General features: G+C 32.9%; 1 protein-coding gene across 9 annotated transcripts in view; it reads left to right on the plus strand.

The window, feature by feature from the left end:
- The window catches only part of HNF4G (hepatocyte nuclear factor 4 gamma), a 135134-nt gene that overhangs the window by 92124 nt on the left and 16343 nt on the right, over window positions 1–26667 (plus strand). For 4 of the 9 annotated variants that reach the window (XM_079106370.1, XM_079106369.1, XM_079106371.1 and 1 more), the window contains 3 exons: window positions 6159–6236; window positions 19349–19520; window positions 23969–24063. In XM_079106370.1, the coding sequence (XP_078962496.1) occupies window positions 6227–6236; window positions 19349–19520; window positions 23969–24063 (277 nt within the window). In that variant the 5' untranslated portion in view covers window positions 6159–6226. Of the gene's footprint in view, window positions 1–6158; window positions 6237–8626; window positions 8829–14688; window positions 15933–19348; window positions 19521–23968; window positions 24064–26667 lie in introns of those variants that run through there. The other 5 variants (XM_079106373.1, XM_079106374.1, XM_079106375.1 and 2 more) reach the window with 3 other exon arrangements.

Here is a 26667-nt window from a genome sequence, read left to right on the forward strand (position 1 = left end):
AGGTAGGGATAAATAAGAAAAGGGTCATTTAGGATGAATCAACATGACTTGGTTATTGAATTAAAAAAATCAAAGAAGATAATTATATATATGTATATACATATATACAAATATGTGCATAATACAAATATATAATACTATATACATATATACACTTATTTATATATATTTGGTCTTTTACATTTTTATAGAAATATCAACAGTTGTTCCTAATTATAGCAAGATAAAATTAGGGAAATCAGAAAGGCAAATTTTTCCATTTGCAGTAGGAATGAATTCCAGTTTATATATATATATATATATATCACATATATACACATTTTATGTATGTGTGTGCATGCATACTTTCACACATACACACACACACAATATTCTGTTTTACAATAAGGACAGTTTGAGCATAATAAATCTAGCACTTGGCTCCCACCCTTTTTATAGCCCTAGTTTTCAAAGTGTGGGAAGATGAGACAGGTGAGGTCACAGCAAGTTAATTCAGACTGGAATGTAATGAGGTGAACGGTCGTCATTGTCTTGACAGTTCTTACCAATCACACCTTTCAGAATCTTCCCCATTTGTATTTTGACCTTAGGGTACAATTGCTATCCTGTTCAGACCTCCTCCGGGAGCTGAGAAGATTCGGACTGTGCTACTTGACACCTTACCTCTAGCCAGTAGTTCCATATTCTTTTGTACCATTTTATTAGCCTCAAAGTATCAAGGTTCCATTGTTTGGTTTAATATATTAACATGGCAAAGTTTTACTGTATGTGACAGAAGAGCATTCTAGGAAAAAGAAATCCTCAACAACTAAGGGTATAAAGTTATACTTTGTAATGGAATCACATTGTAATAAATATTTGGGATCATATTTCTTTTTTTTTGGTTAGGTTTTTTTTTTTAATTATTATTTTTTTTATTGTAAACAAATGGGATACATGTTGTTTCTCTGTACATGGCGTAAAGGCATACCATTTGTGTAATCATAAATTTACAAAGAGCAATGTTGTTTGATTCATTCTGTTATTTTTTCCCTTCCCCGCATCCCTCCCACCCCTCTTTTCCCTCTATACAGTGTTTCCTTCCTCCATACTTGCCCCCCTCCCTAACCCTAACTCTAACCCTAACACTAACCCTTCCCTCCCCCCCATTATGTGTCATCATCCACTTATTAGCGATATCATTCGTCCTTTGGCTTTTTGAGATTGGCTTATCTCACTTAGCATGATATTCTCCAATTTCATCCATTTGCCTGCAAATGCCATAATTTTATCATTCTTTATGGCTGAGTAATATTCCATTGTGTATGTGTATATATATATATATATATATATATATATATATATATATATATACCACAGTTTCTTTATCCACTCATCAATTGAAGGGCATCTAGGTTGGTTCCACAGTCTGGGATCATATTTCTAAAGAGTGATGGGAGTCTTAAATGCCTGAGATTCCAAATGGGTGGCTCAGTGGTCGAGTGTCCCTGGGTACCAAATATATACAAGATTCCAAAGGAAAAGAGAACAACAGCAAGCTAAAGAAGGAATCTTGGAGACTATATCATGAGGTGGTTGAAGAAGAGGGGAGAAAAGGGGAATCAGTTGCACCACAGGCAGAAGAGGAATTAAGACAACACAATTTTAAATAAAAAGTTATTGAGTTTAGTAAATCCGAGGTGCATTTCAAGTGAAGCTAATGAAACTGAAATTTCAGGGCCTGTATTTTGTATGAACCCCTTTTAAGTCCCTAGGTAACAATGCATTCTAAAAATTCATTCTTCTTCAAGAGGCCTCTCAGTATTGTGTAAGCTGCTGACTCTATGGAATTAGTCAGCAACTAAAAAAAGGTTTTTTCTTTTTGAATTGTTTTCTTCTTGTATTAATTTTTACTCAGTTTTCTTTTAAAAATAGCTGTAATGCCATGCCTACCCTCCCTCCTTCCCTCCCTCCCTTCCTTCTTTCCTACTGTGCTGGGAGATTGAACCCAGGGCCTCATGCTTGCTATTCAAGTGCTCTGCCATGACCTACATCCTCAGCCCTGACAAGCTCTTAACACTTAAGTGAAACAACTATTTTTGCCCTTAGCATTTAGAACATATACATAATGAATTTATTTAAATTCTATATATTCATGGCACTGCTGCACTCATCAATATTTATGACTTAAGATATAAAATCCCTTTCTCTCTTTCCTTCCCTTCCCACCTTCCCTTCTTTCCTCTCTTTCTTTCTTTCTACCACAGCTGAAAGGAGAACAGTTAGAAGGACATGGTATCTGCTAACATAATGCATGTTTATCATTGAAAAATTATATTGCCCCAATGAACATGGGTGTAACTTCTTTGCTGAACAAACATTCCGTGTACTGTCACAATCTAGTATCACAGTTATATTACTGTCTGTAGTGTTTTGCTTTTTGTTTTTAACAGATCTAGAAATAGAGTTTTTACTTTTGGTGTCATGGAACCAAAAAGTTATTGTTTGGCTTACTGTATTCAATAAAATGATTTGAAAACATTTCAAAGCTGGTTTCATAAAAATGGACAAACATAAACTAGAATGAATTTATTAGTACACATCGATTTTAATTTACATTCAAAATCCAAGTAAAAATACCAAAAATTTATTCACATAGTTTTTTTTTAAGTTTCCTTAGTGCCTCAACAAATTTAAAAAAGACTTTAAAAATGTGTATATTTTTAACGACTTTGTAATCTCCAGAAATTTTTCACAAAGTTAATGACACAGGACTTAATTAACACATTTCATAGACCAATGACTAGCTTTCTATTATATATCTAAATATCAATAATACTGTATATAAGTATATATAGATCTTCATTATTTACAGATTCCATATTTGCAAGTTTGCCTACTTACTCAAATTAATTAATGAATTAATTAATTTTTTTGTTTATGTGCCAGAGATTGAACCCAGGGGTGCTTAACCACTGGTTACATCTCTAACCCCTCTTTTAAAAAATTATTTTTATTTTGAGATAAGTTGCTTAGGGACTTGTTAAGTTGCTGAAGCTGACTTTGAGCTTGCAATCTTCCTACATTGGCTTCCCTCAGAGCATTTTTGTAGTTACTCTTAAGCTGTGCAGAGTGGTGAAGAGTTTGAATTACTTGATCCCCAGAAGAAATCAAACAGCAATATTCTTCCGCATTCTGTTGTTCTTATACTGTAAACAAGTTTCCTTTTCATGATGTATTTAGTGCCACATTTGCTTTATTTTTTTTGCTTTTTGTTGATGATTTTGCTGTTTAAAATAGACCCCAAGCATAATGAGGTACAGTTTAGTGACCATCAGATCAAGAGGGTTGTGATGTGCCTTAGAGAGAAAATACTTGTGGTAGGTAAGCTTCATTCAGGAATGTTGTAGTGCTATTGACTGGGTTCAATGATGATGAATCAACAGCAAATATTAAACAGTTGTCTTTAAACAGAAGCATGTACCAGAAAAGGCTATCCACTGGTTGGTTTATGAACATACTGTGTGCAGAGGCTTGTGGGACAATAGTCTTTATTTCCCCTAGGAGTGGTGGCTTAGTGTTTGCTTATTCAGTCTTCACAGTGACTTTAATAAAAATAATTACCACATATATATAGTGAGAATCCACTATATATAGTGCGTGTGTGCATATATGAGTGTGTATGTGTATGTATATGTATGCACATATGAATATGTGCATATATATATACACATATATACACATATTGCATTTAAGAAGTCAATGTAGAAAATTATAGTGTACCAACATTGTGGTTTCCAAGAATACAAAAAGGAAAACATTTGACCATTAGAAAATTAATTAAATGATAACTTTATTATACAACATATATTTGCAATATAATTCTTAAAAATTTACTTCTAAAACTGGTGTGCTTATTAGCTATTTTAATGCCACAAAATTTCTTTTATAAACAGAACATAAGCAAATTTTACAAATGTTCTATATAAGATCTATCAGTTATTATGATTGATATATATTGTATCTTGAGTGAGTCTGTCAGGACTTCCATTTTGTTTGTAAATGAGGTAAAAATTCAATACTTCCTCTTCTGGTATTAAAACAGGCCTCCTGTGCTCTGTTACTTGGTGGGAATTCAGTAGTCCAAAGAAATCAATGAAGTCCTTCACTTTTTTTTCTTTGTGAAATCTTGAATAAAAGCTAGAAATATGACATCGCTATTTTATCTCTAACCCTGTTCTTGTGGGAGGATTTTGTGCATTTTGCAATTTCTTCATCTAAGTTCTTCTTTTCTGTGATATTTATCTGCTCATTATTAAAGCAGGGAAGGGAGATAGTGTATGGGTGGCCCACATACCCACGGGAACAAGGGAGAGTCCTTTTGTGTCTTGTGTGTGTGTTGGTACTGTTGACCTGCCATCCTATGGGCCTCACAAGAATCCCAGATCATTTTTCTGGCCTCATGATATTTTATCAGGTGCCCCTTTAGATTGACTTTTGAGATACAAGTGAAACTCTAACACAGAAAAGTATGAGAGTGATTATTACCTTCAACCTGTTTACCTGGACCTTCAGCTCCAGGTAAAATCTTGATGTAACATTTTTTTTCCTATTTTTTTAAATAAATGATGTGAATATCTGATGTAACTTTGTTCAGATGTTACTGTGAATATCAAATGACTAGAAGGTACTTTTAGACAGTCCATATTCTCTTCTGTAAACTACTTCACTTTATGTTCAAATTGAGGAGTCCCTCATGGACTAAAGCCAGTACTGTGGGGAACAGACTCCATTCTAAAGCTCTCCCTAACAGGTTGCAAAAACTGCCTTAAAATGGCTCCATTCAGATGCCTCAGAATGAGTTCAGATGACTCTATATAGGAAAGTTCACAAGGATCTTTGTTCTTTGGTTTCATTCTGTAATGATGTTGGAGAGTCAAGGACCCAAACCAACCTCTCTATCTCCAATTTCTTCATGATTTTCTTAGCTACAGACAAAAGCAGAAGCATCAGGAACATAGCATATGGGTATCTTTTTCTTCTCGGACTTCATAAAAATGCCATCCTGTTAAAAATCTAGGACTGTGGGAACAAGGGTGAGGTTAGGTACCACTGTCTACCGCAGTGAGCTGGGGTTGCTTATTTGTCCTGTTGGCCTACTGTAGGAAATAGGTAATAATCATATAAACAGAATTAAGTGTTTAACTACAAATTGACTTGTAAAGAAAAAGAGTGCTTTGAGACAGAACTACAGAGAAGGAGGTCAACTTTAAATTAGATGTGAATTCCTTTTCATTATTTTTTACTAGAATCTGTTTAGGCATACTGAGCACTCTGTTGCATCCTTAAATATTGATTTTAGCATTTAGAGTTCTTCTTGCAAAATAACTATGATTCTGAGTTTGTATAATCTTTCTCTTCAAAATATTTATCTTTCTCTTCTAATTAAAAAAAATCTTTGTGCAATTTGCCTTATTCTGGAAGACTTATATTTCTTTTCTCTCAATCATCAGTTTGTCAACAAATAGTAGTACTTTTTTTCTCTACTGCTTCCAATGAAGCTGTATTCTACTTTTTTGTTTTATTTATACTCTCCTTAATTCTCTTTATAAATTCATTCACTTTTTAATATCTCAATCTGTCATCTTTGAGTTTAGTCTTACTGTCCTTTTATCTTAGTTTATTTCTGAGAGATTAGAAAGTTATTTTTCACCCTTGTCTTTATGTTTTTTTTTCTATTTTGCAAAGTATTTGTGCATACATGTGAAACTCATAATAATAATGGGAGAAAGCTTAATATTCATCATTTAATTAAGATATTTGCTATAAACTATAACCAAAATGTCATTAGACGGGATATGTGGACTTATGGTAGTTCAGATACTTAATTTTGTCATTTTCTCTTCCCAATGTTAATCCAACCACTGTCTGACTTTCTCAAGAGGAGCAGCTACAGAGGTTAGCTGGCAGTAAGGCAAGGAAGGTGTGAACAAGGCAGGATGGAGTGGGTGTGCAGAGGCCATTGTTTAGCTAGTCTCTATATGAACCTGGTAATCTAGGCCAGAAAGCCCTTGAGCAGAATCAAAGTTCCAACCAAGATAGATGGACCAACTGAAGGTTAGATTTGTAAAACTAAATATGTTATCATCAGAAGACTTCTGCTCTTCTATCTCCCTTAGGAAGATAGGAGAGCTAGGATGTTAAACTGAGTTCCCCTATTGCCAAGCTCCCAGGGCACTGGAAGATAATGCAAACAGGTAAGCTATACCTGTAACCCAGAAATGGACCTGATGATTTTGTAACTAACCTATTACCTACCCCAGGGCTGCTGTGCCTTCCACTCCTGTGTGACTCCTCCATTTATGATACTCTAGTAGGTAGCTCTGAACCTGTGGGTGAGTACAGCCGTGAGTCATTTAAAAAAAAAAAAAAAAAAATAGTACCAGCAGCCAGAGAAAGGAAAAGTAAGCAGAGCACTTAGAACAGGCACTTGCATTTAGCTAGAATTTCTATAGCTGACTGATGATAATTATAAGAAATATAATGACTATTTAAAGCACAAGGCATATTTAGATTTAACTCATGTTGCAAGACTAGTGTGTAATTTTGAGCTTAAAAATTTACAGATCAGTGAGAATTTCTATGGAGATCCAAATTAGAGGTCCAGAAAATGCACTAGAATAAATATCCAAATGAAATTCAAACTGGAAAGAAATGGAAATCATGAAGAAAACATAAGGGACATGGAGGATGGATAAAAATTACATTCTTTGAAATTTGCCATGTGCCAGGCATTGTTCAGTGTTCTTTTCAGTTTCAAATTTATTCAGTAATTATAAAAACCATTTGAGATAGAAATGTAGAGAAATCTAACATGGAACTAGCAGGAGATTTTGAAAGGATAAGAATAAAAAGAAAATATCCAGAAAATGTGATAGAAGTCACCTGGATGAAAAAAATTAAGTATAGATAGAAAGGGCTCACAAAGTTTAATGAAGGGCTGATGAAAAAAGTAAATTAAAAGATGAACTCCTCGACATTTAGTAAAATTTCTGAATTCCAGATATCATCATTTAAATCTTGCATTTCAGTACATGATGTTAGAATTGATAGGAATTGAGTTGCGTATGTTGGTGCATGCCTGTAATTCCAGGGCTTGGGAGGCTGAGGCAGGAGGATCCCAATTTCAAAGCAAGCCTCAGCAAAAGTGAGGCACTAAGCAACTCAGTGAGACCCTGTCTCTGAATTAAATATAAAATAGGTCTGGGGATGTAGCTCAGTGGTTGAATGCCCCTGAATTCAATCTCTGGTGCCTGCCTACCCCCCGATTCTGCCCCCAAAGAAGGAAATAGAATTGATAGGAATTACTTTTAAAGAAATTGAAATCAAAGGTCTTTGACATCTTATTCTCTCTTTACACAGGGTATTTTTTTTTTTTTTTTTTTACCTAATAGAGTAAAAGCAATCTACTCAATTTTGTCTTTTTGTCACACTGAGTTAAAATTACTACCTTTATAATATATTAACTTTTCATATATTAGAGATAATTTGGGATTTTTCTTCTGTTTCCTGATCCATTAATCTATTCTAACATACTGTCATACTCTTTATTATAATGGTTTTGTTTGCACATCAGATGATATCAGTCTTTCTTTTCCTTTATTTATTACTTTTGACTCCACAGTTTTTTATTCTTCAATATGATTTTGAAGTCATGTCATCTAAAATCCCTTTACTCCATCAAAAATAAATGAATAAAATCCATCTTATAGATGCCTTTCTAATTGGAATTTCATGTGCTGTTATTCTGAAAAAAATTGTTATTTTTATGATTTTTAGTTTTACATATAATAAAATTGAATCCTTATCTTTTTTCATATCTGGTTGAGTTTTTTTTTTTTTTTCTAAAGCTCATTTCCAGATGGTTTTCCAAGATGTGTACACATTTAATTTTCTTTCCCAATTGTAAATGCTGGAATATAAAGGATAATACTGATTACTATTGGTAAGAATGTATACTCCAGTAGTGTTCTTAGGTTCAGGAAATTGTCCTTAATGTTTCACCCTTGAGAACATATTTAATGTTGAGTTTTGGTAAGCATTCTTTACAATATTTATATGCACTTAAAATTAGCATACTACAGTAACGCAGCCACATCAATGTTTATAGCAGCTTAATTCACAATAACTAGATTGTGGAACCAACCTAGATGCCCTTAAACAGATGAATGAATAAAGAAAATGTGATATATTCACAAATGGAATATTATTCAGCCATAAAGAATAATAATATGGCACTTGCAGATAAATGGATGGAATTGGAGAATATCATGCTAAGTGAAGTAAGCCAATCTCAAAAAACCAAAGGCTAAATGTTTTCCCTGATAAGTTGATGATGATATATAATGGGGGTGCAGGGGTTGAGGGGTGAGAGAAGAATGGAGGAACTTTACGTAGAGGGAAATGAGGCGGGGTATAAAAAATGGTGGACTGAGACAGCCATCATTACCCTATGTACATGTATGATTACATAAATGGTATGAGTCTACATTGTGCACAACCATAGAAATGAAAAGATGTACCTCATTTGTGTACATTGAGTTAAAATGCAGTCTGTAAAAATAAAAAAAAAATTAAAAAATTAAAAAAATATTTATGTGGGCACTTTCAACTCCACTGCTTGCTTCTTATGACACAAATCATATTTCCTAAATATTATCTCTGATCTTTGTGCTGGAATGCAAGTAAATGAGGCAACTGAAAGAATGCTTTTATGTTCTGGAAATTCTTTGCATTGTACCATGGAACAGATACACAGTCATATGCAAGAGATGCATAAAAAAATCAGGGTGAGTTTTACTTCTGATGTAAACTAGTACCAAGTTAGTAATCTTATGTATATCATTGTCAACTTCCCACTGACAAACCTAAAAATTAATGACAGTGCTAATTAAGATCACATTCAATAGTCAATAGGAGGGCTTACACCCTGTTTTACTTAGCTGCAAACCAGTGTTTGTTTTGGTTTAGAAGTTTACATGTTTAGGACATTAATTATATTTCTCAATCTAGCTTCATGGCTACTGTGGAAATTCAGGTGTTTCTTTATAGAGATATAAATTGTCATCATTATCATCATGACCATCATAGAGATGATGATACTTACTTGATTGGAAACTCCAGGAAAGCAGGAATTTTCTCAGTTTGTTCTTGTAGAAATAATCAATGACTAGAAAAATACTTGATATATAAAATGAACTCATGTTGGACTAGAAAAGATAAGGAAAAGGATCATGGAGTGGGGAGAAAGAAGGATGGATGTGGATAAGACCAAAGTATGTTATATGTGTACATGAGCATGCCACAATGAAATTTATTTTTCTGTATAATTAATATGCATTAGTAAAGTATACTGATGCTCAATATAAATTCTGTGTCAAACTAATAACTTGCATGTCTTTTTTTTTGGTGTGCTGGGGTGCATATGTCTTTTATTCAAATATTCCCTAAGTATTTGTGGAGTGTTTACCATGTGACAGACAGTGCTTCAGGCACTACAGACTTGAATAGAAAATGGAAGGCGTTTGCCCTCACAGAGTTCACATCTGAAAGCAATGTTCCCGGACTTCACTGCACATTGAAATCACCCAAAGATTTTTTTTTACAACATTGATTAAACATTCTGATTAAATTGGTATCTGATACGCCTGGGACCTGGTTTGGGAGTGTCTATAGTTCCCAAGATGATTTCAATAGGCAGCAGAATTTCTGAATCACTGGACTAATAGAAAGTTAATCACTAAGCAGGTCCAAACTGCTTGCTTGAGAGTGATGATAGCTTGTGTAATGAGAGCTACCACCTTACCTAAGATGTTTCATTCATATTAGATTCATATATTTCCTACTAATATCATAATAATTTTGCCCTATATTTTTATCCAAAAGAAGCATTTTAGTATGGTAGTTTTTGAAAATTCAACCAACATTTAAAAATATACAAACTTTCCAAAGGGAGTAGACATATTTGACATTTCAATTAAGAGTAAACCATATATCTATCTTTTTTAAATTCAGATGCAAATATTGTTTAGTTTTATCCAACTCAAGTATCATATTAAAATGTTCTACTTAAGTGTCTAAAGGAGTTTTAAAGAGAAATGCTGACCAGTTCTTGACTGTGTGACTATATCTATAACTTATTATATTTTTAAATGGAGAAATCGCAATTCTTATTTATTTACTTGACTTCCACATTCTGAAGATTGTGGTTATTATAGTACATTTTTTTTTTAAACGTTCAAGCCTACATGTGCACTCAGCATAGTAAAACTGCTGCTATTTTTCTTAAACATACTCCAGAAGATGTTTGAAACAGGGACTGGCCCAAACTGATAACTTCCTTCCCTTCAGCTGGTATAATGCAGCGAATTTGGTATCAGAGTGCCACCACAGTCTTAAATAATTCTGAGTAACCTTGCTGAGTTTGCAGTGACAATAGCGATAACACCCATTGTAGAAAAGAAAAAGAAAAAAAGGCAAAAATAGTACCTGTTAAGTGCTAACATGCCCCTTATATCCACTTATTTTTTTATTTTCCTTACAACTATAATCTAAATTCCAGTTAATAATTTAGTGCTAATCAGCTCCTTATCTCCTGAAAAGGAGAGTCTGTTTTGAATCACAAGGCAGCTGACCTTGAAGGTAGCTTAATATATGCAGATTTCTTATATTGTCCCTGTTCTTTTAGTTACAGCATATCTTGCTGCACGTAGGTCTCAACTGCACAGTCCCCGTTGTCCATAATAGAATTGACACTCTTCCTTAGTTTTGAATTTTACATTTCTTTGTGCAACTAGTTTGAAATAATAACCTGATGGTTTAATAAGCAAATAAAATAAATATGAAGAGTTGAGGTAAAGCCTACGTATTTTAAAGAGTACCAGCATTTTTCTAAATTAATTAGGCTGTTTCACAAGGTGATTGTATATCTCTATCCAAATAAATTTTTCCTTCAAATGACATTATCTGGTAGTGATGTGAATTGTTTGCATTGATCAGAAGAAGAAGATGTGGCTTAGACATAAAACTAAAATAAGAATTTAAAATTCATTCCTTGGATTAAGTTTCACGAATTGAAGAAAAAAAGGAATCAAGAAATGAATTATAGAATAATTATAATTCTTTAAGGTTAAGGGTAATTATAAAACTAAGGAAATATATGAATGTTCAGTTGAATTTTAAGAAATCTTTAGCAATACTAGGTCAAGAATTAGTGTCAATATTAATAATAATAGACTTTTTAAAATGTCTAAAAAGACTTTGACCTTAATATTCTAGTGAATTAATGTGATTCTGCTGGCTATTGCTTAGATTGCCAGATCAAAGACCAAGGAAAAGAAAAGAAAAATTTGCTTTTGGATAAAAATTGTATATAATGCGGTTTTTATGAACAGGCTACTTAAACTCTCTGAGAGTTGTCCCATCGTTTCAGGCAGCTTCAAACCTCTTTTATGTCAATGATAGCAACTTGTTTTGAAAACTAATCTTATTTTTGTTTGCTCATTTTAGTGTTTTTATTTACCTATTTTCTCACATCAAAATTAGGAGAAAGAAGAAGCTAGATTTCTATTTAAAAAAGATGAATGGAGATTAAGTTACAGTGACAACAAAGAATTTAATTGTAACTTGTTGAAATTTCATCTGGTTTTTAATGATTGTATTTATCTACTCTTCATGCTTGGAAAGTGGAATATGAAATCAACAAATATTACAGATGTGCTTTTGGGATTAACGTATCCTTTTGGTAAGGTAAAATAATCTCAAAGAAATAAATTTAGTGAGCAAATTTTATTAACTATCCAATAAAATCTTTTTATATTGGTATTAGCATCCCAAATTGTTTTCATGAAACTTCTCTTATGAAAATAACCTTGATTTTTATTAGCTTGTTTGCTATTTTAAATCACGCTATGAAGGAATGATTAAATCAAATATAAAGTTTAGAACGATTTAACAGGCTTAATAGTGTTACAGATAAGATAGAAATGTTTTTGCTATTATCTTGAATAGTCAGTAGTGAATTGTTCTTTTTTAAAACACTGCGCTGTTTTCATCTCTTGTTATGTTGCTCTAAAGAAATTTAAATTATATATTTCACATGCCAATTTATAGAACCATTGTTTTGACAAAAATATTTTTCAACATCATTAGTTGTACTACTTAAAATTGACTTTTTATCTACAAATAATTTCGTCATTCTCTCTGGAGTATTAGACCTGACCAGGGCTAAGACAGTACAAGTAAGCTTACAAAACACGAGATCACACTAAAAAAGAGTAATATTTTTCTCAGCTTTGAGAACAGATACTTCAAAGTAGCGTCTTCTGCCAAGAGATTTTTCAGTAAGTCCTAGTTTCTCATTTACAGTTTTAGTTTTGGATATAAAGTTTACATAATTGTGTTTTAGAAAATGTGTGCTTCTAATTTTAAATTATTTTAGGTATTAGAATATACACATGATTTTTTTTCTCAATTAAACTTTTCAAAGTAGACTTAAAAGTACTCATAAATTTATTTTGGATGTATGGTTTAGGGATATTAGTCTCTTTTATTTAAGAATAATTGCTTCTATTGTCACTGAGGCATAAAAATAGTTTTTCTTATAATTAATTAAGCTCCTAATCTAATATAGTCTTAAATGAATTCACTCTTAGGAATTACTTGATGAAGCAATAATGAAAGGCTGTCTGGTTGATATCCATCTGCCTCTTTCCTGAAAATAACTGAATTTTAATGTGAAAACATATAAATAAAAACTATATCTGTTTCATGTATCTAGGGCTTATGTAATTTAATTTTATAATTCAATTTTGTTCAATTGTGGCATGCATATGTTTCTGAATCATGAAAACTCCACAATCGCTGTTGAATGAAAAACACAAAGGAATACTAAGAGTGTGATATTTGTTTTGATTTTGATGCATAACAAAAAATCCAAAACTAATCATAACAAATTGTTTCTCTGTGACATTTTCTTTTCTCATCTATTTTTTTTTCTTTTCTTCTTCATCCTCTTTCATCTTCCTTTTCTTCTCTTTAAACAAAAATATTTCGAATATAGACTAATTGGGTTTAGAAGTAGAGAATAAGAACTGGTCATAAAGAACAATATAATTCAATTTATTAATACAAATTATCTCAAGTTGAAATCAATATAAGAGAACCTCTAACCTCCATTTAGTTAACTCCTGGGATTAATTCAGGGCCTCAATTTCCTTTGTAGAACATGCTAATTATTTTCCAGAGTCGGTTCATCTCTCCAACTTTGTATACATGTCAAGAGTAACATGCATTTGTTACCTCAGGTGTTATTGCCATTTTTCTTGCATTTTCATTTTGTAATTTATTTAAATGTTGTGCAATTTAATGCAAAATTAATGTTAGAAAAGCTTTACTTTTTTTCCCCTATAAAAACCAAGGGAAGTACTGTGGAATTGAATAAAAGCAAGTTGACAAAAGTATATGAAATATTTTGTAAAAACTATAAAATTGAGCAAGTCTTTTTATTCAGATTGCTTTAGAAATAGCTTTGACTTTTTTCCATAAAAAAACTAGAAATCAAAAGCTGCACGTGAGATTTAAGTGGAAAAAAAAAAAGTAACAAATCCCTAGAAGTGGATTCTTAAAGAAAAAGATCTTGATTCTATTAAAAAAAAAAAAAAGTAGTGTTTCTATCTACTCAAATCAAATAAGCTATCAAACATATGTATGCCATTTACATGATTCTTTTAATTATTTTTTTTACTTAATTCAGTAAATTACTGCTTCTAGAATTTAAGAAAAGAGCGCTTCTACTGTGCTTTATAATGTCTGAGAACAAAGTTAAGGATAATCCTTCTTTTGTTAGACTAAGAATAACTGAATTCTATGAGTGTTTTGATATCTGAGTATCAAGGAGAAGACAACTGCCCACTTGAGGAGATATGGCTGCCATCTTGGTTCTGGTATGGCTTCCGAAAATTCTGAAGTTCTTACTTTGTGAAATGAGGGAAATAATTTGCAGTAACATGGATGGGAAATAGTTTTCATCTTGAAATCAAACTCCCATTAAGTGCTAGTGGCTACTTAAAGATGCTTCACTATAGAACTGGATGCTCTGGTCTGGTAGTAATGTCTGCCATGGGAACAACATGAGGTAGAACGATAAAACTGTGACAACATTATCTACTAAGCTATAACCACATTTTTCTTCATGTTTTCAGTCTTAAAAATGAGTTTCCTACCTTTTTTCTTTTCTTTTTTTTTGCCTCTTGTTGGGATACTCCCATTGGTGATGTCCCTTAGTAATGTTTACTTACCACATAGTTGAGAAAGATTGGGACCAATGCACAATTTATCCTTTTCATCCCCACAAGAAACACATCTTTGTAACTTCACCACACAATGAGAAAAAGTTTGAAAAAATAAAAACAAAGGATTTTCTTGCTGCAACTTCTCCAGAAACTCAATAATTATGTTTTGTCTTCATTAGAGAAAACTGGCTTATAAAATGTGTTCAATAATATTATTAGTATTAATGTATTTTTAATATAAGTAAAAGTGTACAGAACAAGTAAAGAACAAGTAAAAGTGTAGAGAGCAAGAGGACTGTTCCAATGTTCACTGTTTAATTTAGTAAATTTGTTAATTTGACTATGATTTTCCTCAAGGTCCTTGACATGGGACATGATTACATGATTTTGAATTTATTTTAGGACAGTTTTCTGAATAAAAAAATGCAATAATATCTAAGACAGGATATTCACAAGTTTCATTTCTTAAAAAAATCAATTAAGAATTGCTCCATTTTAATCTTCAACAAATGTGGAAAAATAAATCTGAATTTATAATGCAAATGGGGCTACAATTCTTTCAGGATTATATCAATACACAATTTCAGAAGTAAATATGCTCATCGAATCCTGTCATCTAAATATTCCTCAAACTTCAAATGCCACATGTACACATGAAAGACATACATGTTATATTGATGAAGGTTGATGAAGGGTATGTGTGAATCCACGTTAGGGATAATTTTACTTCAGTTAATGCCTAGTATGTAGCAAGCAACAGAAGTTAAAAAAAAAAAAAAATGAAACTTTCCTCATGTAACAGTGATTAGTTGAATAACTACAACACACAGCTCTGCCTGTGGGAGATTTACAATGTGAAACGACAAAGACCCAGAAACTGATAAAGAGACTATCATATTAGGAATCTGCCCAGGAAGCTACTGGAATATATCATAATTTCCTGTCATTAAAAATTACAAATTTATTTTCTTCCAAAATAAAGTTTTATTGTACACGTAAGAAAGCTCGAAACTGTTCAGTACTCATCTATAGTCTTGACATATCAAATTTATAACAGTAAATTCTGCCTTTCAGAATATGTGATATGTGGTGCCAAGCCCCTGAAATGGGCTACTGCACATTAAAATTGCAACTTAAAACCTGAGAGATTCCCTTTTCTATGTTTAATCCTTCTCTTAATGACCTCATTTATTGTCTACTAGAAATCAATTTAGGAAATCATGTTAGTCCACTAAGCACTTCAGATAAGGCAATTCCATGAAACATTCCAAGATTATCGCAAGGAGTTGCTCTCATATGCCATAAAAGAAGAAATAAGTAGAATATGACCTCTTGCAGATGGTTACAGTTTTACAGCCCCTCCCACTGTAGCTCTTACGTCGCTCATTCACAGTTAGCTCTGGATTATCACTCTCAGATTGAAAGCAAAACACTGTGGGCTTTTCTGGGCTTGAGGTGCCACTTGTATGTGTGTCTCTCAGTTGATGATGAGGGTATCAGAACCGATTCTGGACATGGATGTGGGAAATTACAGTGAAGTTTTGGACCCAACTTATACCACTTTGGAGTTTGAAACGATGCAGATTTTATATAATTCAAATGGTGAGTGCTCATCTGCTTATAGATATATAAAAAGTAAGTACAGCAGGGAGAAGTGGAGTCGAGCTTCCCAAGGTGGTGGATCAGGGTTTTATTGCTGGAGGAGTTGAGTCTTGCTTTTTAAGACCACAAATCTGAGCTTTTGCACTTCATCACAAAATTTAAATTAATAATGCTATGGCTATTTTATGTTACAGGTAGAAAAACCTAGTTTTGTGTAATAAAGTAACCTCAGAATTCTGTCATGGACTAGTTAGAGAGGAAAAAAAGAGTAGTTTCAGCAGATATTTTATTTGCTGTAAATCACAGTAATAAATAACATTGGCAGATTGGCTATGAAAGTATATTTTCTATGCAATATTTAGAATGACTTATGGAACAAAGTTTCTATAGAACACTGAATACTTTTACTGATTGCCTCCTCCTTTCATTACTGCAGTTCTCAGTTGCTGCTGCTGAGAAACTACATTTAAAAGTCACTTCAACTTTTTGTATTGAACAGAAATATGAAAAGAAATAGAGGTTTATATTATAACCTCACTTGACAGGCTAATGTTTAGCCATACAAAGCTCTTGGTATTTATCTACTGTAACATTTTAACTTGAAATAAGACATGAATTGTCTTTGCATAATGCAGTTTGCTATTGTCTTTGGATTTAAAATTTTTTCCCCAAGTAGAAGTCTTGTCCAAGACAGATTGTAATTGTTAGAACTTCGAACATCTTATAATTGTGTATACTTAGGGAAAAAAAAAATGTGTGTGTGTGTGTGTCAGGATTGAGAAATCATGTTATGGTAAAAGTATCCTAATATTCTACTGTAATGTGCAATTTTTATGACTTATGTTCTGGTTATATTTCCAATAAGAAAATTTCAGTTATATTTCCTTATTAAGAGGGAGATTTTTTAAAAATAGTCCAAAAGATGAATTCTGAAATTTAAGCACAGATAGAGTTGAAATGAAACTATAATGTAACTCTTAGGAAGTCACTATTTTGAATAGACATATTTCATAGAGTATCTCAATAGAATCAAGACTTTAAAAAATGACTCTAGGTTCCTAAATGATAGCAATAGATTTACTACAAGAATTTGCAATGTTTGCTAAAATAACTAATTTGTATGGCCATTCCCAATTATTATTTAACCTATTTGTAATAACTATATAACTTATATGTCAATTATATGTAACTATTGCTAAACTTAGAGTTAAATTTCCTTTCAGTATTTCCATATACTATTCCAGAATATAATCAATTTCAAATAGTTTTTACTTGCATATTTCTAATGTCTTTAATGTTACCAAAATAAAAATTCTTAGCATTAAATTCTATAATGTAGCATGATGAACCTTAAATATATTCCCATTATTTTCAACTTTAAGAAATTATATACAGCAGTATTTACTCAGAAGCATTAGTGAATAGAATAAATGTGATCTCACAGGGTATAATTGGGATATGACAACATTTGATTTAACTTTTTGTTATATTACATAGATATAATGAGGCTTAGTATTAGTATATCTTCATTATTATGTAATTTATGGTGAATTAAAATTTGAATATACTCGTGTGTGTGTGTGTGCGTGTGTGTGTGTGTGTGTGTGTGTGTGTGTGTGTGTGTGTGGTACAGGAGAATCTTATCTCTGAGCTACATTTTAGCTTTTTTTTGTGGGGTGAGGGTAATAGGTATTGAACAAGGGGCACTTAACGATTGAGCCACATCACCTGATATTTTCTAAAATATTTTTTGTTTTGAGACAGGGTCTCACTAAGTTGCTTAGGACCTCACCAAGTTGCTGAGGCTGTGTTTGAACTCCTGTCACTATCTCCCTTTTTTTTTTTTTTTGAGATAGAGTCTTGCTAAGTGCACAAGTAGTCCCTGAACTGGTGATCCTCCTTCCTCAGTCTCCTGAGTAATCCTGGGATTAGAGGCATGTGCTACTGCACTTGATATATATTATCTTATAGTTAATATATTTTGAGTACATACAGATTTTAAAGATGCATTCAATAATATTAACTCATTTAAGACATTTTATTTTGTAAAAATATCTACGTATTTATTTTTAATGCCCATTCTTTCAAAATGATACATTAGAGACCCTCTACATGCTGGTCATAATTCTAAGAGCTGGAAAACAGGTAAAGTCTCTGATGCCTTGAAGTTTATATTCTGTACATGATAGGTTATAAATGAGCAAACCAATACATAATATAATTTTAGACAAGGGCATTGTTATTAAAAGTAATAATAATAACCAATCTCCAGTTTGTAATTGAAGGGTAGATGCGAGGTGACTTTTTTAGATATGTTCTCAGAGAAGATTTCATACAAAATATGAGATTTGAACAGAAACCTGATAGCTAGCTCAAAGAAAGTCTTGAAGAAGAACTTTCCTTCCAGACAAGTGTAAAAGTTTCAAGGTGAAAGTAGGCTTCAAGAAACAAACAAACAAAAAATAATGGCACTATTGCTCAAGAATAGTGAACAGGATGAACAGTGATACCAGATACTGGGATCAGAAAGGTGGGATTGGCAAGTGCAGGGAGACTTCATCATGCTGGGTTTTACAGGCCATGGTAAAGGGCATAGGATTTACTCTGTCTCTAGTGATACATCATGGCAGATTGGACACAGAACAGTGACATGGTATGAATTTCTTAGGTCAAGATCATTTGAGGGCCTTTGGGGTAATAAACAGGGAGCAAGCTTAAAAGCAGGGAAGTTAGATTGGAAGCTATTTCAAAAGTCCATGGGAAGGATGATGGTCAATGGAATAAGGATGATCTTGCAGAAAGGGTGAAAAGTTGTGGAATAAATGTGTATTTCAAACATTAATTTACTACTGAGTTGGATGGGAAGGATGACTGAGAGAATTCAAGGAAGACTCCCAAGTTTTTGGCTCCAGGGACTAGATGGAACCATTGGTTTATATAAGGAAGATTGGAGAAAGAACAAGTTCTACAGGGAAAAGAAAAAATCAAAATTCTGTTTTTGATATATTAATTTATGATTTTTATTTGACTTCAAAGTAAAATTCTTAAATAGGTACTTGATTATTTCAGGCTGATGCCCATGGGAGTTCTCAAGGTAGAAGCAACATATAATGACTTTTTTTTATTCCATCATGCAGATGATATTTAATGTCTTGTGACTGCAGGAGTTTCCCTTGAGAAAAAGTATAGCAGGGAACTGAGCCCCATGAATTTCCAAAATTTAATGGTCAGAAATATGAGATGGGAACTATGAAAGGAACCAACCAGTGCTTAAAAGGAAAGTCCTGATGTAAAGACTCCAGCAAGTCAGGAAATTGACTCTTTGGACCCCATGAATAATTATTAGAGAAACTTAATCAAGAATGTTCAGTACTAACTCTAAATCTATTCTTCATTTTTTTTTTTTTTTTGAACAGATAATTCTGCCCCAGAAACAACAAGTATGAACGCCACAGACAACGGTGTCAACTGTCTATGTGCGATATGTGGGGACAGAGCAACAGGAAAACACTATGGGGCTTCGAGTTGTGACGGGTGTAAGGGATTCTTTCGACGCAGCATACGCAAGAGCCATGTTTATTCCTGCAGGTACTTCACATGCTCATTAAGGAAATTTTCAGATGTTTGGAGTAGCATGCAGGAAGTAAGGGAAGAGCCAGGCGGGGTGGCATACTCCTGTAATCCCAAAGACTCTGGAGGCTGAGGCAGGAGGATCTCGAGTTCAAAGCCAGCCTCAGCTACTTAGTGAGGCCCTAAGCAACTCATTGAGATTCTATCTCTAAATTTAAAAAAATAATAATAAGAAGAAGAAGGTCTGGGGGTATAGCTCAGTGGTAAAATGTCCCTGGGTTCAATCCCTAGTACTCCCCCCCCCCCAAAAAAAAACAAAGTAAGAAAATTTAGAGCCTTCATATATCTGTAACACTATGAACAAAAACTCTATGTGGCAATGATAGAGTGTGTGTGATATGTATACAGGATGCATACATAGAGGTTTTCCTTTTTTTTATGAAACAGATTAGACTTTAAAAAGGTATATATATATATATATATATATATATACCTTAATTTTTGGTTATATATATATATATATATAAAATCCACATACCTACCACCCAGTTTAGATCAACCCCCACTTTCCCTTTCTATAGTACCATCTGGAATTTGATGTTGATCTTTTCCTTGTGTCTTTTTATTGTTTTACCACATGTTTGTACACCAGTAAACATTTTAAAATCTGTCTTAAATGGTTTCTCAATGTATGAATTTTTCTCTATGTTGATTTTCTTTTTAGTGTTGTACTACAGGCTGGAACTTTTAAAACAAAATTGTAAAAATGCAAATGATTTTGGAGATTGTGGGTTTCCATGCATGAAATTTAATTTTTGGTTCTAAAATTTAAATTGTTTTTCTCATACTATCATTTTTTGCCATTGAATTTTAGTGTCTTGTCTGAAGCTTACTTACCTACATTTTTTGCGTCACACATTTCGAGTAGTTTTTTTTCTAATGTTGTCCATATCACAACACAGTTTAGGTTTGGTTATTGCACTCTAATTGTCATGACAGTTCTTAAAGGCATATTATATCTAAATTGAATATGGGCTATTGACCAAAATGAATAACAGAAGAAAATCTCTATTTTGCTCTGTCAATGAAAGGGATGTTAACATTTATACATTGTTTTAAGAAAATGGACATTTGAGAAGGAGTTAGCCCTCTCTCAAGGTATCATTTGATTTTCCAGGCTGTAATAAAAGTCAATATTAATACATAAATCCTGAAATATACCTGGGTGTGATGGTGCACGCTTGTAATCCCAGGGAGTCTGAGGCAGGAGGATGGTGAGTTCAAAGCCAGCCTCAGCAAAAGTGAGGCACTAAACAACTCAGTGAGATCCTGTCTCTAAATAAAATACAAAATAGGGTTTGGGATGTGGATCAGTGGTTGAGTGCCCCTGACTTCAATTCCTGGTCCCCTCCCCCAAAGGAAAAAAAAAAAAATCCTGAAAAATCTACCTAGTGTTTCCTGGAAATCTTTTCAGGGAAGTTTGATATAGGCTAAAGGCTAAAAGATATATCAATTATCCACTTTAATAGCTTGGTAAACAAACAAAAATTTGTATTCACATGGGCTTTTCTTGTATAGATATAAAAATTCTAGAGGTAAAAAGTAGATCAATTTCTTCCATCATAAGCATTTTCTGTAGGAGTACCTTAACTATTGAGCACTCCTAAGAAATTAACAACTAAAATAAAAGCAAAATAACACATAGACATTTTTAGGAATTAGGTGGTCTGTTAAAAGTGTAATATGCATATATGAAAAATGGCAATTCAGACACCTAAATCCAAGAACAGCTTTTAAGAAGCTGATAGGACCAAAACAAGGGCTTTTGGGATTTTCACTCGGTCTGTATGGGGATGGTAGGAAAGAACTGCTCCCAAAGCAGCTTTTAGAAGTTTAGAAGATATCCTAGTAATATGTATGGTTAAACTTCTTGCTTCTACCCATGATGCATGCTGCTGCCAACCTAGCCCCATTTGCTAGTTTTGGTCTTAAGCAAATGCTATGGATTTCCATGTAGAAAATAGTTATATTGGTCCAAGTTTAGGGGCATAAAGTGTTTTTGACCTAAGATTGATTCATTTCTTAGATTCAGAAATTCCACTTCCAGGTTCTCTGACTGCTCCATCACACAGAAAGCCAGACTTTTCCTTCTAAAGGGAAACTGCTGTTTCAATACTTCTCACGTGATGCTTTTGGTATTGGCTACTTACAAATTTCTATGTGCTGTATTAGGTTATAATTTACTTGAATGGAAGAGAGAGGTAGTATTCATCTGTTTAATCTCTGCACCAGGATTTTATATACTGTGGGTACTTAATAGTATTCTATTCAATTTTGCTACTAATTTAGTGTTGATTGGCTGTGTTCTCCTTACTGTGATGTTTAGCCTCCTCCTGAGTCTTTCAACCCTCATTTAAAATGTACAGAGTTTTTCCTCATTCTGAATACACAGCTCTTCTTTAGCTCATTTGAAGTAGGCTTTACTTCTTGTTCTATTTTAAGTGGCCATTCATGTATTTTTGTAGGGGTTTGAGGACCAGGGATTGAACTCAGGGGCACTTGACCACTGATCCACATCTCCAGCCCTATTTTGTATTTTATTTAGAGATAGGGTCTCACTGAGTTGCTTAGCACCTCACTTTTTGCTGAGACTGGCTTTGAACTTGTGATCCTCCTGCCTCGGCCTCCTGAGTCCCTGGGATTATAGGACTGTGCCACCACTCCTGGCTGCCATCATGTATTTTAAAGAAAAATTTTATAGGTCACAAAATACATATCTTTATTTTCTTCATTTAATAATCAATTTCAAATGATCAGAATATATCGATGCCTATGGATAAGAATTTTGAAGAAATATTATTGTTTATTATATGATTAACATGTCCCCCAAACTCCGAAGTACATTCACACAACATCCTTTTTAAGGCAAGACCTTTTCCCCATTTTAAAATTGTAGATTGATGTCGTTTAATATCCCCAAGTTCTACCAAGAGTGAATGGTGAACTAATTTTAGAACAGACTATATTCTGTTGTTGTTTTTTTAAGTATATAATACACTGTTTTTTAGCATACTTGAATTTGTGTGATCATCACAACAATAAATTTAGAACATTTTCATACCCTATAAGGAAATCTTTAGCAATCACTTCCCAATTGCCCCAGCTCCTTCTTCAACAATATGAGGTAATTACTAATCTTACTTAGAAGATTAATAATCCTCTTCTGAATTTTTCTTTTTTCTTTTCCTTTCTTTTGGTACCAGGGATGGAACCCAGGGGTACTTTACCACTAAGCTACATTCCCCAGCCCTTGTTATTTTTTTATTTAGAGATAGGGTCTTGCTAAGTTGCTTAGGGCCCCCCTAGGTTGCTAAGGCTAGTCTTCAATTTGTGATCCTCTTGCCTCAAGTTCCTGAGTCTCTGGGATTACAGATGTGTGCCACCACGTCCAGGTAGGCCATTTCATGTATATGAAATCACACAAATATGTGACCTTTCGTATCTGTCTTCCTTCATTTAAATTAGAAATATGTTATAGCAACTACCAGGACTTATTTCTAGTTATTGACAAATAGTAAGATTAATTGTGTGGACATGCCATATTTTGTTCATCTGCTTATCACTCCACTTTTGACTCTTATGAATAATTCTGCTATGGACAGAAGTTTTCATTTCTCTTGAGTATATCCTAGCATAGACTTACCATCTCATATGGCAGCTCTGTGTTTAACTTTTTGAGAAACTGCTAAACTTTCTTCTTAAGCAGCAGCAGCAGCAGCAGCAGCATTTAATGTTGTAAGTAGCAATGTGTGAGGATTCCAAGTTTTCCACATCCTCACCAACTGCTGGACTGCCTGGTTTTTAAAATTACAGTCATTCTAATGTGTGTGAAGTGGTACAACCTTATGCAGAAACTACATTCTCAATGATGTTGTCAATTGTCTTTTGATAGGCAATTCAACTCTGGGAATTGAACCCAGGGCTTCAGGTTCTACCAGTGAGCTGAAAATCCAGCCCTGTAATTTGGCATTTAGCATAGATTTCAGTTAAAGGTGAGGGCATTGAAAATTAATTGAAGAATGTTTAAAAGGAGAAAAAGTACAAAAGCACAGGTAATGGAGTTCTGATACTTTCTCTAACACATTGAAACCAATTAGCATTAAGCAACTAGAATTTACATCAGAAGATTTCTCAAACTAAATTTAATTTCATGACTCATGATAGAAATGATCACGAACACTGGCCAAAACTTAGTCATTCAGTTTTATTTTATTATAAAGACCATGTGAGAGGTGAGGTTTATATTTTCATATACATGCTGGTCATGAGCCTGGAAATAGTTAATTGTCTTACACATTCTTTCTCTTGAGCCAAATTGGACTATAGTAAAATCCATTTGTTTGTATATTTTCTTTTTTGAAAAATGATGGTTTGCTGTAAGCTAACATCTTTGTTTGATGTTATAGGTTCAGTCGCCAATGTGTTGTTGACAAGGACAAAAGGAATCAATGTAGATACTGTCGATTAAGAAAGTGTTTTCGAGCAGGAATGAAAAAAGAAGGTACTAATAATGATGATGATGATAATTAACATTATTGATGAAAAATGGCATACACAAACATTCTCATTAATTACAATAACCTTTTCACATGAGTTCTGATTTTCCTCAATCTAGTAGTGAAGAATCTGTGAAAGAGTTCTTTGAGTTAAAGAATTTAGCCCAAGACCCCTCTAGTAAGTGGTGGAGCCAGTCTTTATCTGGCAATTGATTATCTAACTACTGACACCATTCTCTTCAACACTATGCTATTGCTGCCTACAAAATTATTGTCCAAACAGCATTCCAATATCCAGTTCAAAAGATAAATAGCAAAATCTATGAATAGATTGAAAGTATATTTTAAACACATTTTTATTCTTAATAATAATCAAATATCTTTATTCATTTTATGAACATTAATGGAATATCTACTTTTTCATGTGCTCATCCATCTAACAAATAGCTATTGAAGATTGCTATTTCCTAAACACTGTTCTAGGTGTTGAGGTTTCAGCACTGAACATAATAGACCAAATAATCCTCCTCTTAGAGAGGTGATATTCTAGCAAGTGCTGAATATAAGCAGAGACAATAGATTGATATGGTATTTTAGTGTATATTAATTTCATTTTGATCCTATTAAATGATCTAATTATATTCTGGTACATTCTGAATATGATTAGTTTAGACACAAAAGTGATGAACACATTCTAAACATTTGGCAGGTATGATAGTTACAAGGTTTTATTTCTTTCAGTTTTGCTACATGCCTGTGTCTATCATCTATAATGAGCTATTGTTCACAAGTATATCATGAGCTTAAAAAGATCAAAACAAATAAAATCAGTATACTAGAGAAGTTAAAATACATAAAATCCATCTTGAATATAGTTTGTTTTTTCCTTTATCTCTCAGTATTTTAAAATTGAAAAAAAAAAAAACCATTAGCATTTCTCAAGTTGCTAACCTTAAAAGAAGATGAGAGAAATGAAGTTTACAACATTAAAGCAAAACAATTTTTCATTTCCAAAATGACTTTGCTACTGTCCTAAAAGCTCTATTGGGTAGTTTATGGGATTAATTACATACTTTTGTCAATTTTCTCCATCCATTTCTCCTTGATCCCCAAATTTTACCTCTACTAAACTGTAAACAAATAACAATCCTATATTTCCTTTATGAATTTTACAGTTGATGAAATTAATTTTGTTTTTTCTAAAATACTGGAATTATCAACTGGGAATGGTGGTGCATGTGTAGAATCCCAGTGACTTGGGAGGCTGAGGCTAGAGAATTGCAAGTTCAAAACCAGCCTCAGCAACTTAGCAAATCCCTAAGCAATTTAGTGAGACAAAAATAAGAAAGACTAGGGATGTCTCTCAGTGGTTGATCATGTAAATGAAATTTAAAAAAAAATACCAAACATCTTAATTTTTATTTCTACATATGCATTTCCAAATGAGTCAGTTCAGGTTGAAAATCAATAACACTCTGACAAAAAACAAAAAAACACAAAACAGTACTCTTCCAATAAATGTGATATTAAAAGAAAATGTTAATAAATCACTCCAACTTAAAGACTACTTACTCTCTTATAAAGTGAAAAAGTCCAGTATTTTTTCTTCTAATTTAATGGACTTCATAATTAATAGTAAGTTTAGGGTCTCTGTTATAAGACTTTGGTGTATTTCTATAATAAAATAATAATTGCCAAAAATTTGATAGTTTAACATTCTATCTTTCTAGCAGGACAGACTATTAACCTAAATAAGAACATTAACCTAAATAAGTTAGATATTCCAAGCCTTGTTTTTCTCCTTGATAAAGGAAAAATAATTTTGCCTTCTAAGTTTTGAAATCCACCTTTGTCATCTTACTTGTTTTATTATTTATATGAATATTTACACAAATTTATAACTAATTCTCCCCTTTCGACTCTTCTTTATATTTAAAAATGTAATTTGCAGCAAGGGATTTGAAAAAATACATTTTTTCTTCCTTTCCTTCCTGAAAAAAAAAAAAAAAGGATGCAGTTCCAGGTCTCTTTTCATATATTTTCATATAATGTGAGATTCTTTTATTCCAAAAAGCTGTCACTCAAACCTCAGTCTTTTCATTAGATACTGCAGACTCATGCAGCTTTTTTTTTATGCTATAAATTATCTCAAGAACAGTATTTCATAAGAGATCATAATATTGCAATCTTAAAGACATCTAAACCAAAATAAATTTACTTTCTATTTTGGTAGTGTTTATAGGAAAAAGAAAATAGAATTTCAAGATCGATGACTCATATCTTCTGAGAGGGAATACACTCTTATCTTTGACCTGGTCAGTCTCATAGGTGACACTCTTCCTCTAGTTAGCTTATAGTTTTATTAACTTTGAGAGAATAAAAACCAATCTATTAAAAACATAACATGGTAAAACAGGTTGACCAATGCTTTCAATCATGCTCAACATCATGAAGTCCCAAACAACAGTATTTTATGATCTCCAGTGACAATGACAAGCCCCTAGCTACTCTGACTTTTGAAAATGGTACAGAATGAAAAGATCTTTAGTCCTACTTTCTACCACCAGGATTTCTTAGAATGACATTTTCTTGCTTTTTTGTAATTTTTT

This window comes from Sciurus vulgaris (genome assembly GCF_902686455.1).
Source record: "Sciurus vulgaris genome assembly, chromosome: 1".
In the NCBI taxonomy this organism is placed as follows: Eukaryota; Metazoa; Chordata; class Mammalia; order Rodentia; family Sciuridae; genus Sciurus; species Sciurus vulgaris.